The sequence below is a fragment of the Aotus nancymaae genome, unplaced genomic scaffold, assembly GCF_030222135.1.
Source record: "Aotus nancymaae isolate 86718 unplaced genomic scaffold, 86718_ANA_hifiasm-v0.15.2.pri h1tg000094l, whole genome shotgun sequence".
Classification (NCBI taxonomy): domain Eukaryota; kingdom Metazoa; phylum Chordata; class Mammalia; order Primates; family Aotidae; genus Aotus; species Aotus nancymaae.
In genome coordinates this window covers 688,868-701,805 of record NW_026988509.1, presented here as the reverse complement: position 1 = coordinate 701,805, position 12,938 = coordinate 688,868, and the positions used below count along the sequence as shown (strand labels likewise).

The 12,938-nt window shown below is 47.3% G+C and overlaps 1 protein-coding gene across 2 annotated transcripts in view; it reads left to right on the top strand.

Moving 5' to 3' along the window:
* LOC135271866 (germinal-center associated nuclear protein-like) overlaps positions 1-12,938 on the top strand; it is a 52,427-nt gene that overhangs the window by 24,597 nt on the left and 14,892 nt on the right. For both annotated transcript variants that reach the window (XM_064369888.1, XM_064369886.1), the window contains exons 14-20: positions 669-800; positions 1,167-1,280; positions 2,174-2,326; positions 4,973-5,170; positions 6,019-6,087; positions 6,341-6,475; positions 10,206-10,359. In XM_064369888.1, coding sequence (XP_064225958.1) covers positions 669-800; positions 1,167-1,280; positions 2,174-2,326; positions 4,973-5,170; positions 6,019-6,087; positions 6,341-6,475; positions 10,206-10,359 — 955 coding nt within the window. The remainder of the gene's footprint in view (positions 1-668; positions 801-1,166; positions 1,281-2,173; positions 2,327-4,972; positions 5,171-6,018; positions 6,088-6,340; positions 6,476-10,205; positions 10,360-12,938) is intronic.

The window sequence follows — 12,938 nt, the reverse complement described above, 5'->3', positions numbered from 1 at the left end:
GGGATTATAGGCGTGAGCCACGTGCCTGGCCAGTCTCTAGCTTTCCTCTAGTGTCTCTGGTCTGTCTTTGGTATTAGGGCAATGCTGGCCTCATAAAATGAGTTAGTAAATGTTCCCTCCCCCTCAGTTTTTGAAAGGGTTTGAGAAAGATTGGTGTTAGTTTTTCCTAAGTGTTCAATAGAATTTACCAGTGAAACCTTCTGGTCTTACACTTTGCTTTGTTTGGAAGTCTCCTTACTAGTTACAGGACTGCTGAGATTTTTCTGTTTCTTCACGAGTCTGTTTTGGTAGATGGTGTGTTTCTAACAGTGGGCTTAGTTTGTATGCTGACAGCCAGACACGCACAGGCTGCTATCCCGTATCCAAAACGCTGGGACGACAGTGTTTTAGATGACAGATACTTTTGGATTTTGGAATATTTGTATTATATCTACTGGTTGAGTATCTCCTACCTAAAAATCTGAATTCTAAAATGATTCAATGAGCATTTCCTTTGAAAAGCATGTCATGCTGTGCTCAAAAAGTTTCAGATTTTGGAGCATTTTGGATTTCAGATTTTTGGATTAGGGATACTCAAGCTGTGTGTTTTTTTCCTTGTCAATATTAGACACTTACTGACGTGGCTTTTTTACTCTGACTTTGAATGCTACCCCCTTTGCTCTGTGTAGTGTTTCTAATGCTGCTGTGGAGGATTTGTTAACAGCTGCAACCACAGGCATTTTGAGGCACATTGCAGCTGAAGAAGTGACTAAGGAAAGGGAGCGAAGAGAGCAGGAGAGGCAGCGGGCCGAAGAGGAAAGGTCGGTGTGTCGTGTCCATGCAGCAGGACAGGAGATGTGTGTGGACCAGGAGAGAATGGACCCTGGCCGGGAAGCCCTTGCTCTTGTGCACTGTGCTGCCATTCAGCCCCTGCTGACCCTCTCAGTGCCCTCATACACTGGAGCCCAGGGAGTGGGTGGAGGTCCCCAGGCCATACCTACCTGTGAGCAGTGGCCTTCCCCAGCCAGGAAAGGCAGGGGCAGGGAGGTGGTGTCGGGAGCTGGAGTCGGGGTGGCCTCCTGGCTCAGGCAGCACAGCTCCGTCCCTGTCTGCACGGCTGGGGAGTAGACCAAGCAGCGCTTATTTTTATTCTGAAACATTACCCTTGTGTATTCTCTTCCTTGTAGGTTGAAACGGGAGAGAGAGCTGGCGTTAACTGAGCTGAGCCAGGGCCTGGCTGCAGAGCTGATGGAACGGGTGATGATGGAGTTTGTGAGGGAAACGTGCTCTCATGAGTTGAAGTAAGTGAGACACTGGTGCCTTGCTGTGCCAGGAGACTGAGGCTGTGTCTCGAGCCACTGAGGATGGGCTATTGGAAATGTGCTTTCTTGTTTAAGCTTTGATTTTGTGACCAAATGTATTTGATAGACATTCGACAAAGAGAATTTTATTACAAAAAATTCTCTTTTATACAAGGGTTACCACCACATGACCAGCGTCAGCCATCCTTAGTAGCCACTGGCATTTATCAGATATTTGACACACTTCCAGTTGCAGGTGTCAGATACTGCTGATGAGAAGATTTTCTGGTCGGTTGTCTGCATGGTCATTCACAAATTCTAAGCCAGGCATCTGTAGTCCCAGCTCCCGAGACTGAGGTGTGAAGATCACTTAAGCTCGGAAGGTCCAGGTAGTGTGCAGTGATTTCACCTGCAGATGGCCACCGTGCTGCAGCCTGGGCAGCGTAGTGAGACTCTGTCTCTAAAATAATTAATTAAAAGTTCTGACTCTTTTATTAAGATAAAGGTTTCTTTCTTTCTTTTTTTTTTTCTTGAGACAGAGTCCTCACTCTGTCACAAGGCTGGAGTGCAGTGGTGTGATCTCAGCTCACTGCAACCTCTGCCTCACGGGTTCAAGCGATTCTCCTGCCTCAGCCTCCCAAATAGCTGGGACCACAGGCCCATGCCACCACGCCTGGCTAATTTTGTATTTTTAGTAGAGCTGGGGTTTCTCCATGTTGGCCAGGCTGATCTGGAACTCTCGACCTCAGGTCATCCGCCCGCCTAGGCCTCCCAAACTGCTGGGATTACAGGCGTGAGCACCGTGCCTGGCCAGCTCTTGAACTTTTAAAGCAAGCCTTCAGTGTCTGTGGGCCCTGAGTGCAGTCTTCCATGCTGATCGCCCTGTTTCTCAGGAAAGCAGTAGAGACAGACCAGAGGGTCCGCATGGCCCGTTGCTGTGAGGATGTCTGTGCCCATCTCATGGACTTGTTTCTCGTGGAGGAAATCTTCCAGACTGCAAAGGAGACACTCCAGGAGCTTCAGTGCTTCTGCAAGTATCTGCAGCGGTGAGTCCTGTGTCCCTACAGGCAAAATCCACACACAGGGAAGAGTCTTTTACCAGATTCAAAATGTATGAGCCATCAATTCCTTTATTCAGTGGTGAAAGGATCAGGGAAAATGTTACAGCAATGAATACCTAAAATGGACTCTAATTGGATTATATTGGGTTTCAGAAATACTTGATTATGTGCGAAACACACACACACACACACACACACACACACACACACACAGTATAAACTAAGGTGAAAAGTCAGGAATTAGATTGGGGTGTGGTGGCTGCTCTGTATTTCAGCAGATACTTACAGGGTGCCTGCCATTTGCCCACGGCACTGGATGCTGGGAGATGGCTGTGAACAGGCCAGATCAGATGATGGCTCTGTGCACCAGCAAATGTGAATTCTCAAAACAGGAGTGGTGGGAAAAAAGCAATTAATAGGGAATATACAAATACTGTATATTCATACCAGATCGCTTAGTTTGGATTTTTATATAGTGGTATAACCCTAAAGAAAAGGAGGAAAATAATGATCATAATCTCAGCATAGTGGTTACTTTTGGGAATGGGAGGGCTGCCTCTCACGGTTACAACGTCTCAACTGGATGAAAGTGCATAGGTGCTTGATTATTTATTAATCTTTAAACGGGGCATATCTGTGTTCCGTGTGTTGTATGATTTATTTCACAGTAAAATTTAAAATAAGTAATAGTGTCCTCGACAGTTCTAACAGTATAGAAGGGAGTATGGGGAGAAGTGAGTCTCCCTTCCACAACAGACCTCTGTCCATTGTTCGAGACAGCAGCTGCTTGTGAATCTATCCAGAGACTTTCTGTCCTTTCCTGTGGCTGTCGGCACAGGTGGCCTCCTGACCCCTGCTTTGCTCTGAGCCTTTCTGTGCTGCATCTGATAAGAGGTGGAGGACTGGCTGTAGCAGCATGTTGAGCTCTCAGCATTGCCAGTGGTGTTGAGGTCAGTGCGAGAATGTACCAGTAATGACCTTCCTCGTCCTTGGTTGCTGGACTTTGATGTGGCTCTCCTTTTAGCTCTGGCAAAGAGTGTCACAGTGACTCTCCTTGTACAGACATTTCACCCGCTTGCACACAGGCATGTGTATCTAGAGATAAATTCCTGTCAGTGGCGGCTGTGGGTCAAGGGATGTATGTATATCTTTTTTTTTTGGACAAGAGTCTCCTTCTGTCGCCCAGGCTGGAGTGCAGTGGTGTGGCGTGATCTCGGCTCACTTCAACCTCCACCTCTCGGGTTTAAGTGATTCTCCTGCCTTAGCTTCCTGAGTAGCTGGGACCACAGGCACCTGCCACCATAACCGTCTAATTTTTTGTATTTTAGTAGAGATGTGTTTCACTGTGTTGCCCGGGTGGTCTCAGACTCTTGAGCTCAGGCATTCTGCCCACCTTGGCCTCCCAAAGTGCTAGGATTACAGGCGTGAGCCACCGAGCCCGGCCAGGCGCATGTATCTTAGATCTCTATCTGCAGGGTGCAGCCCCACAGGGTCTTGTGGGTATTCTCTTGTGTGCAGTGACGATAGATCGTAGAAGAGAAAGACACAAGGACACAGAGATAAGAATTCAGCTGGGCCCAGGGGACCACTGCTACCAGGGGGTGGAGTCCAGCAGTGGCCCCGAATGCCTGGACTCACTGACATTTATTGTATACAAGGCAGGGGGACAGGGCCGGAGAGGGAATTATCTGACATGATTGCTAGGGGTCAAGCAAATCACTTTCTTAAAATATGGGGGGCCACATGGGAGCAGTTCAGCGGGTCACGTGGGTACAGCACAGAGGGCCCTCCCTCAGGTAGCTGCTGCAAGGAGGGGAGGCACATAGGTCAGTATCTTTCGATGCACTTATCAGAGGGATCAAAGGCTTTTAGGAGTCCTCTATTCTAAGAATTTACAAGAGAGCATCGGGTGGGAAAGTGGACCATGAAAGTGGACAAGGACAGTGACCGTCGGAGCACAGCACCACGGAGAGGGTTTAAGCCCCTGATGTCCGTGGGCAGGCTGGTTAGTGTCAGACCTTCCTTAAGAGCCGGCAGAGCAGAGTTTTCTCTGAACTCCTCAGTGAGAGGGAAAGTGCCCCTCACGGCCTGCTAAGTAACGGGCGCCTCCCCAGGCACTGGCGCTACCGCAAGGCTTTTACTCTCGCCTCCTGATCACTTCTCACAATGTCCCTTCAGTTCCTAGTTATGTTCTACCCTGTTATTTCTATAGTATAAGGCTAAAAACGGTCCTACACTGTAATACTAAAGCGAAAGTTAATAATAGAGAATAATAATGTAATAAGATTGACTATATAGTTAATTATGTTTGATATCACTGCTATGTCTAAGTAATCATTTATGATGCTGGGACAGATGTGCCTTCAGTTTCTTGCCATGGCACCTGGGCAGCTTTCTCTGCCACGTCGGCCTCCAAAGCGCATTCGGCGTTAGTTCTTACATCCAGTAGTTTCGTCGCTCACCACGCTCATTTGATGTCATTCCTTCCCCATGCCCGAGTTGTGTTTGTTTATTTATTTATTTATTTCTTGTTGGCCAAGTCAGCAACATGCCTGCGTTTTAACTCCAGTTTGTTTATTGGTTTGAAGACCTTGAAAACACTCAGTGATGATGTGTTCTTGTGTCCCCCAGGTGGAGGGAAGCTGTCGCAGCCCGGAAGAAACTGAGGCGCCAGATGCAGGCTTTCCCTGCCGCGCCCTGCTGCGTGGACGTGAGCGACCGGCTGAGGGCGCTGGCGCCCAGCGCAGAGTGCCCCATTGCTGAGGAGAACCTGGCCAGGGGTCTCCTGGACCTGGGCCACGCAGGGAAATTGGGCATCTCCTGCACCAGGTGAGCATCAGCCGGAGGGTCCTCCGACAGCTCAGCCAGGTGGCGTCGCCTGTCTTGGCGGCGAACCCAGCGGTGGACCCGACCCCCTCCCCAGCTGTCTCACTGCTCTCCGCAAACATGCTGGGTCCAGCTGTGGCCCAGCACAGGCGTGTGCTCTGCCGCTGGCTGTCCTGCTGCTGCCCCTGTTTCCTTTAGGTCGTTGCTCACCTGTCACCTGACCACCCTGGTGAGACTGCAGCATACACCCCACCTCAGCCCCACCTGGCGGCATTTGCCCACAGTGCCGACACCTCCCACGTGCCAGGCCGGCATTTAGAGATGCTTGAAGGGCAGGATTTATTGCTGAGTCTCCCACAGCCAGCACACAGCAGATACTTAATTGATATTTGTGGAATGAAGGAATCCTCTTAACCCGTTTCTTTTTCTTTTTTTTTTTTTGAAATGGGGTCTTGCTCTGTCGCCCAGGCTGGAGTGCAGTGGCCGCGATACTGGCTCACTGCAACCTCCGCCTCCCGGGTTCAAGCGATTCTTCTGCCTCAGCCTCCCGAGTAGCTGGGACTATAGGTGTGCGCCACCACACCCAGTTAATTTTTAGTATTTGTAGTAGAGACCGGGTTTCACCGTGTTAGCCAGGATGGTCTCAATCTCCTGACCTCGGGATCTGCCCACCTTGGCCTCTCAAAGTCCTGGGATTACAGGCGTGAGCCACCATGCCTGGCCTGTAACCCATTTCTTTAGCAGAAAGTTTTTTCCAATCTCCTGGGTACTCCCCAGGGGACACTCACTAGCCAGTCAGTACTTTTCACTAAGCTCCTGTGGGTACACTGTCATTCTGCCTTCCTTTGCAGGTTAAGGCGGCTCAGAAATAAAACGGCTCACCAGATGAAGGTTCAGCACTTCTACCAGCAGCTGCTGAGGTCTGTCATGCCCCACCCTTCTGTGTCGCCGGTACCCTCCCCGTCGCCGCCCCCAGCCTCCCAGTCTATCACACTGACAGCCATTCATGCCTCTGAGGTCTCTTTGCTGAGTTTCAGACATGGTTTCTAGTTTGCAGTTCAACCTCTGACCCTGATTTTTCCCCACCCTGCCCCTTCCTGCTCATAGGATGTGTGTGCTGCTCCTGCTAGGGTCTCACATACTGGCTAACCCATGGTGGTCTTTTCCTTCCAGTGATGTGGCATGGGCGTCTCTGGACCTGCCGTCCCTTGTGGCCGAGCACCTCCCTGGGAGGCAGGAGCGTGTGTTTTGGAAGCTGGTGCTGGTGTTGCCGGATGGAGAAGAGCAGTCCCCAGGGAGTCCTGGCAGGTCAGGTTTTCCCCTGTGGGATTTCCAAGAGGTGGAGTGGACGGGGGCAGAGCTGTGGGCCAGGGCCGGGTGTTCCTTTTATGTCTGATGGGAACTCTGAAGCATAGGTTTAATGTTTTAATGCTTGGATTTACAGTCTGTTTTGCTCAGGATTTTAAGTTGAAACTTTAGATTTGATTATTTCCATTTTTATTCCATAAACTTGGTGTATTAGTCCGTTTTCACACTGCTTTAAAGAATTATCTGAGACTTGGTAATTTATAAAGAGGTTTAATTGGTTCATGGTTCCACAGGCTGTACAAGAAGCATGGCCGGGGAGGCCTCAGGAAACCCACAATCATGGTGGAAGGCGAAGGGGAAGCGGGCATGGCCTACATAGCCGGAGCAAGAGGAAGAGAGAGCACAGTGGGAGGTGCTGCGCACTTTTAAACCACTGGATCTCATGAGAACTCACTGTCATGAGAACAGGAAGGGGGAGATCCACCCCCGATACAGCACCTCCCACCAGGCCCCTCCTTCAACACTGGGGATGACAGTCCAACATGAGATTTTGGGTGGGCACACAAATCTGAACCACGTCACTTGGCAACAGTATTTAAAGCTGTGTTAAGGTATTGATAGACCTGCTTTACTTTAGACTCTTCGGTAAGATAGTTTATAGTTTGTTTACTATAGTTTCATTTTTTTCCCATTCAGAAGAAACTTTTGGCATTTAAATAAAAAAAATTGACACGGTCTTACTTCCTGTAACTAAAATACAGAAGTCTTTTTGAGACAGAATCTCGCTCTGTCGCCAGGCTGGAGTGCAATGGCACAATCTTGGCTCGTTGCAACCTCTGCTTCCTGGGTTCAAGTGATTTTCCTGCCTCAGCCTCCCAAGCAGCTGGGATTACAGGTACATGTCACCACACCCAGCTAATTTTTTTTTTTTTTTTGGTATTTTGGTAGAGATGGGGTTTCACCGTGCTGGCCAGGCTGGTCTCAATCTCCTGACCTTGTAGTCCACTCGCCTGGGCCTCCCAAAGGAGGAGTGAGCCACTGCACCTGGCCAGAAGTCTTTTTTTTTTTTTTCCTGGTTTTTGAGCTGGAGTCTCACTTTGTCACCCAGGCTGGAGTGCAGTGGCTCGGCTCACTGAAGCCTCCGCCTCCTGAGTTCAAGCGATTCTCCTGCATTAGTCTCTTGAGTAGCTGGGATTACAGGCGCACACCACCATGCCTGGCTAATTTTTTCGTATTTTTAGTAGAGACGGGGTTTTACCATGTTGGTCAGGTTGGTCTTGAAATCCTGACCTCGTGATCCACCCGCCTCAGCCTCCCAAAGTGCTGAGCTTACAGGTGTGATCCGTTACTCCTGGCCAAGAAGTCATAGTTTTGAAGCAACTACAGTTTCTTTCTTCTGAGACAGGGTCTTGCTCTGTTGTCACCTAGGCTGGAGGGCACTGGTGTGATAATGACTCACTGAAGCCTCGACCTCCTGGGCTCAAATGACCTTCTCACTTTAGCCTCCTGAGTAGCTGAAACTACAGGCGTGTGCCACCATGCCTGGCTAATGGTTTTTCTTTTTTGAAAGATGGGGTTTTCACCATGTTGCCCAGGCTGGTCTTGAATTCCTGGGCTCAAGCAATCCACGTGCTTTGGTTTCCCAAGGTTTTGGGATTACAGGCGTGAACCATGACGACCGGCTTACAGTTTCTTTTTAAGATAGCTTTATTGAAATGTTATTCACATACCATAAACTTCACCCATTTGAAGTGTACATTTCAGTGATTTTTAGATATATCCACAGGGTTTTGCCACCATCACTGTTAAATTTCACTCAAAAAGAAAGCCCGTATTCTTTTTTTTTTTTTTTGAGATGGAGTCTTGCCCTGTTGCCCAGGCTGGAGTACAGTGGTGTGATCTCGGCTCACTGTAACCTCTATTTCTCGGATTTAAGCAATTTTCTTGACTCAGCCTCCCGAGTAGCTGGGATTACAGGTGCACACCACCCAGCCTAATTTTTGTATTTTTAGTAGAGATGGGGTTTTACCGTATTGGCCAGGCTGGTCTTGAACTCCTCACCTGAGGTGATCTGCCTGCCTCGGCCTCCCAAAGTGCTGGGATTACAGATGTGAGCCACCATACCCAGCCTGAAACCACTGATCTGCTTTGTTTCCATAAATTTTTGCCTATTCTAGACGTCTTGTATAAATTGAATCATATAATATGTAGCCTTTTGTGAATCGTACCTTTCCCCTATGGGATGTTTTCTAGACTTTTCCACGTTGAAGCATATGTTAGTGCTTCATTCTTTTCTGTGGCTGAATAATACTCCATTATGTGAGTATACCTTATTTATCCATTTATCGGTTGATAGGCATTTGGGTGGTTTCTACTTTTTGGCTACTGTGAAAAGACTGCTATGAATACTCAGGTGTAAGTATTTGTGTGGACATGTGATTTATAATTCTCTTGGTTATATAGCTAGGAGAAGGATTGCTAATTGTATGGTAACTATATGTTTAAGTCTTTGAGGAATTGCCAGACCTTTCCATGGTGGCTGCATCTTTAACATTCCTACCAGCGATGTATGAGGGTTCAAAGTTCTCTGAACACATTTCTTTTTAAACACCATTATCTAATTCCAAAATACTTTTTCACTTAAAAAGAAATCCCAGGCAAGCTTGGAACACATGCAGTAAGGAAAAAGAAAGAGAAAGTCATGATGTTCATCTCATAGTACAGCTGAACAAAGAAGAGTGTTGTGGCATTTTCAAATTATTTAAATGGCAATTCATTTTTCCTTTTTTTTTTAATTTTGAGACAGGATCCCACTCTATCCCCTAGGCTGGAGTGCAGTGATTCGATCTTGGCTCCCTGCAACCTGACCTCCTGGGCTCAAGTGGTCTTCCTGAGGAACAGACTATAGGCACGCACCACCATGCCAGGCTAGGTTTTGTAACTTTTTTTTTTTTTTTTGTAAAGACGGTTTTGCCATGTTGCCCAGGCTGGTCTTGAACTCCTGGCTCAAGCAATCCACCTGCCTTGGCCTTCCAAAGTGCTGGGATTACAGGTGTGAGCCACCATGCCCAGCTGAGGATTCATTTCTTAAAATAGCTGTCTTGTGATTTGCTAAGTTCATATATCACTTAGGAATTCTTAAGGTCTCAGATGTGAGAAATTTGATCCATAAAAAATATGTATTTCAAACTCTAGGGATGTTTTCTGTTGCTAAAACTCTTAATGCCTCAGAATCTTAAGTCATATTAGAATGAGCCGGTTCTATGAGTGCTCCCTCCTGCTCAATTAAGAACAAGTAGAAGCCAGGTGCAGTGGCTCACAGCTGTAATCTCAGCAACTGGGCAGGCTGTGGAGGGATTGCTCGAGCCTAGGAGTTTGAAGCCAGCGTGAGCAACATCTGTGTTGTACTAACAAAACTTAGCAGAGGATGGTGGCCCGTGCCTGTAGTCCAGGCTACTGAGGAGGCTGAGGCAGGAGGTTTGCTTGCTACAGTGAGCTGAGTTTGTACCACCGCACTCTACCCTGGGTGACGGTAAGACCCTATGAACAGGTAAAGATGATTGCTCCATTTTTAAATGACAGCCTCTTTTGTGCAGGTCAACTTCATAGTAAGATTTGGTAACTTTGGACCTACATCTGTGTGATACTTTTTTCTTTTCCTGGAAGTCTTTATAATTCACATTTAGAATTGGATTCTTAAGTGTTTTTCTTTTTTTTTTTTAATCTATAGAATTCTGGCAAATTGGTTGAAAGTCAAGTTCATGGGAGATGATGGCTCAGTGGATGACACGTGCAGCGATGCTGGTGGGATTCGGACGCTTTCGCTTTTCAACTCGCTTAGCGGCAAAGGGGATCAGATGATTTCTGTAAACGTGTGTATAAAGGTGAATTATAATTGCTTTGTGTTTACTTCTATGTTTTCATTACTTTCACTTACTCCAGGATATCACTAGAATCATGCAAATACTATTTATTCCCTAACGTGGTTTTGAAAGACTATGGGAGGCTCAGAAGCAAGTATTATGTCTGTCATTTCTAGTGTTTTTTAAAAATTATTTTTTTAAGCCAGCCAAATTTAGCAGTGGGCACTGCACCCAGCCTGCTTTTTTAATTTTTCTATTTTAATACTATATATTGAGTTTCCTAAATGTAATCCGTATACAAAACTTTAAAAAAAATGAGGAAATGTAAAAGAAATGTAAAGATGATAAGAGCCATCCATGCTTTTGCTGTTCTGAGGTGACAGTAACTTCTTGGTGCACATTCTTCCCTTTCCTGTGATTACAAAGTCATATTTCATCTCCTGGAAATTAGTTTACTGTTCCTGTTACCTTCATTTTCATTTTTAATGAAAGTAACGCTTCCATGTACTTTAAAACAAGTCAAATAACGCCACGTGATTTAAAATGAGACACAGTAGCTCCTCTCTCCTCTCAACTCCTTTCTTCAGGGCCTCATTTTTCTCATGTTTCCAGATCACACACTTAACAGCTGTTTCTCAGTTTGTCCATTTCAGTGTTCTCTGCTGACTTCCCATTAATATAAATGTATTAGTTACCTATTCCTAAATAACAAATTACCTCTAACATAGCAGCTTAAAATGACATCTGTTATCAGATTTCTGTGGGTCAGGAATCCAGGTGGCGTCACTTCCTTGCAGGCTGTGGCCAGAGACTTCCTCACTTCCTGCCACGTGGGCCTCTCCCCAGCTGACAGCATGGCAGCTGGCTTTCATCAGAGTGAGCAAGAGGTGAGCCAAGCTGGAAGTCTGAGTGCCTTTATAACCTACACTTAGAAGTGACATCCTGTTGCTTTTGTTGGCTTCTGTCCGTTAGCAGTGGCCAGGCCCAGCTCACAGGGCAGGAGATCACACGTGGGCACGGACACCAGGTGGAGTCGGGGACCTCGTGGCTGCTGCATACCACACTAGGTGCAGAGTGGCCTCCTGTGCCGTCATCCCAGTCAGCCTTCCACGTCTTCCCAGGATGGCTACACTGTCACTTTGTGAGCCCACTCCAGCGAATGGGCTCTGTGACTCTATTCGCCTCAGAACCAGTAGTGTTCTTTCTATGACCACAATTATTTTTTTCCTGCAAGAACTGGAGTTGCCTTATTGTCTCACTTAACATAGTTCTCTTTATCGCTTTGATTTTTACAGGGCGGGGTGGGGGGGTTGCTGTGTATATCTCGGTAGTTTTCCAAATGTTCTGTCACTTCCATATTCCGATCCATCCATATTCCCTGTGTCCTGGAACCCTCATCTGTGGGCTGGTCTCCATCCAGGCAGCATGTGCCGTCATGCCATCATTGCAAGCACATGTCCCTGCTCCTCCACCTGGAAGCTCTGTGACCTTGGGCAAGTTCCCTAACGTCTCTGCCACCTATGTATGGATAGTTACTTACTGTCCTGTTTTACTCAGCAAAGCCAAAAGAAATTGCCCAAGCCTGCGCAGGTGCTGTGTGCTGGAGATGCTCATCTGGCTCTTGAGGACGGAGTGAGTCTGCACACGCAGACTGCATAGGACAATGCCTGGCACAGGCCAAGTGCTTGCTCAGTGTTGCCATTAGCAGCAGCTGTGGTATTTTTTCTTGGTTCAGCCCCTTGTTGGATGGTACATGTCATGGGAGGGGAATTTTCTGAGTCCTTTCCCTTATAAAAATGATTTATTATTATTTATTTTTTTTCGAGACAGAGTCTTGCTCTGTCGCCTAGGCTGGAGTGCAGTGGTGCGATCTTGGCTTGCTGCAACTTCTGCCTTCTGGATTCAAGCGATTCTCCTGCTTCAGCCTTCTGAGTAGCTGGGACTATAGGTGTGTGCCACCACGCCCGGCTAATTTTTTGTATTTTTAGTAGAGATGGGGTTTCATCGTGTTAGCCAGAATGGTCTCGATCTCCTGACCTCGTGATCCGTCCACCTTGGCCTCCCGAAGTGCTGGGGTTACAGGCGTGAGCCACTGCACCCAGCAAAAATGATTTTATTGACAAAATAACTTAGGCTGGGGGAAAGAAAAAAAGATTTATTTTATTCTTGTATTTGCTTCGTAGTTTAGCTACGTTTGTAAAATTATAGGTAGGAAATTACTTCCCTGGCCGTACATAGTGGGTTACACCTGTAATCCCAGCACTCTGGGAAGCCAAGGTAAGCGGATTGTTTTGAGTACAGGAGTTTGAGACCATCTTGGGCAATGTGGTGAAACCCTGTATAAAAAATACAAAAATTCGCCTGGCACGGTGGCCCACGCCAGTAATCACAGCACTCTGGGAGGCTGAGGTGGGCGGATCACACGAGGTCAGGAGTTTGAGACCAGCCTGACCAACATGGTGAAACCCCGTCTACTAAAAATACAAAAATTAGCTGGGCGTAGTGGTGCGTGCTTGTAATCCCAGCTACTCAGGAGGCTGAGGCAGGAGAATTGCTTGAACTCGGGAGGCGGAGGTTGCGGTGAGCTGAGATCGGGCCAT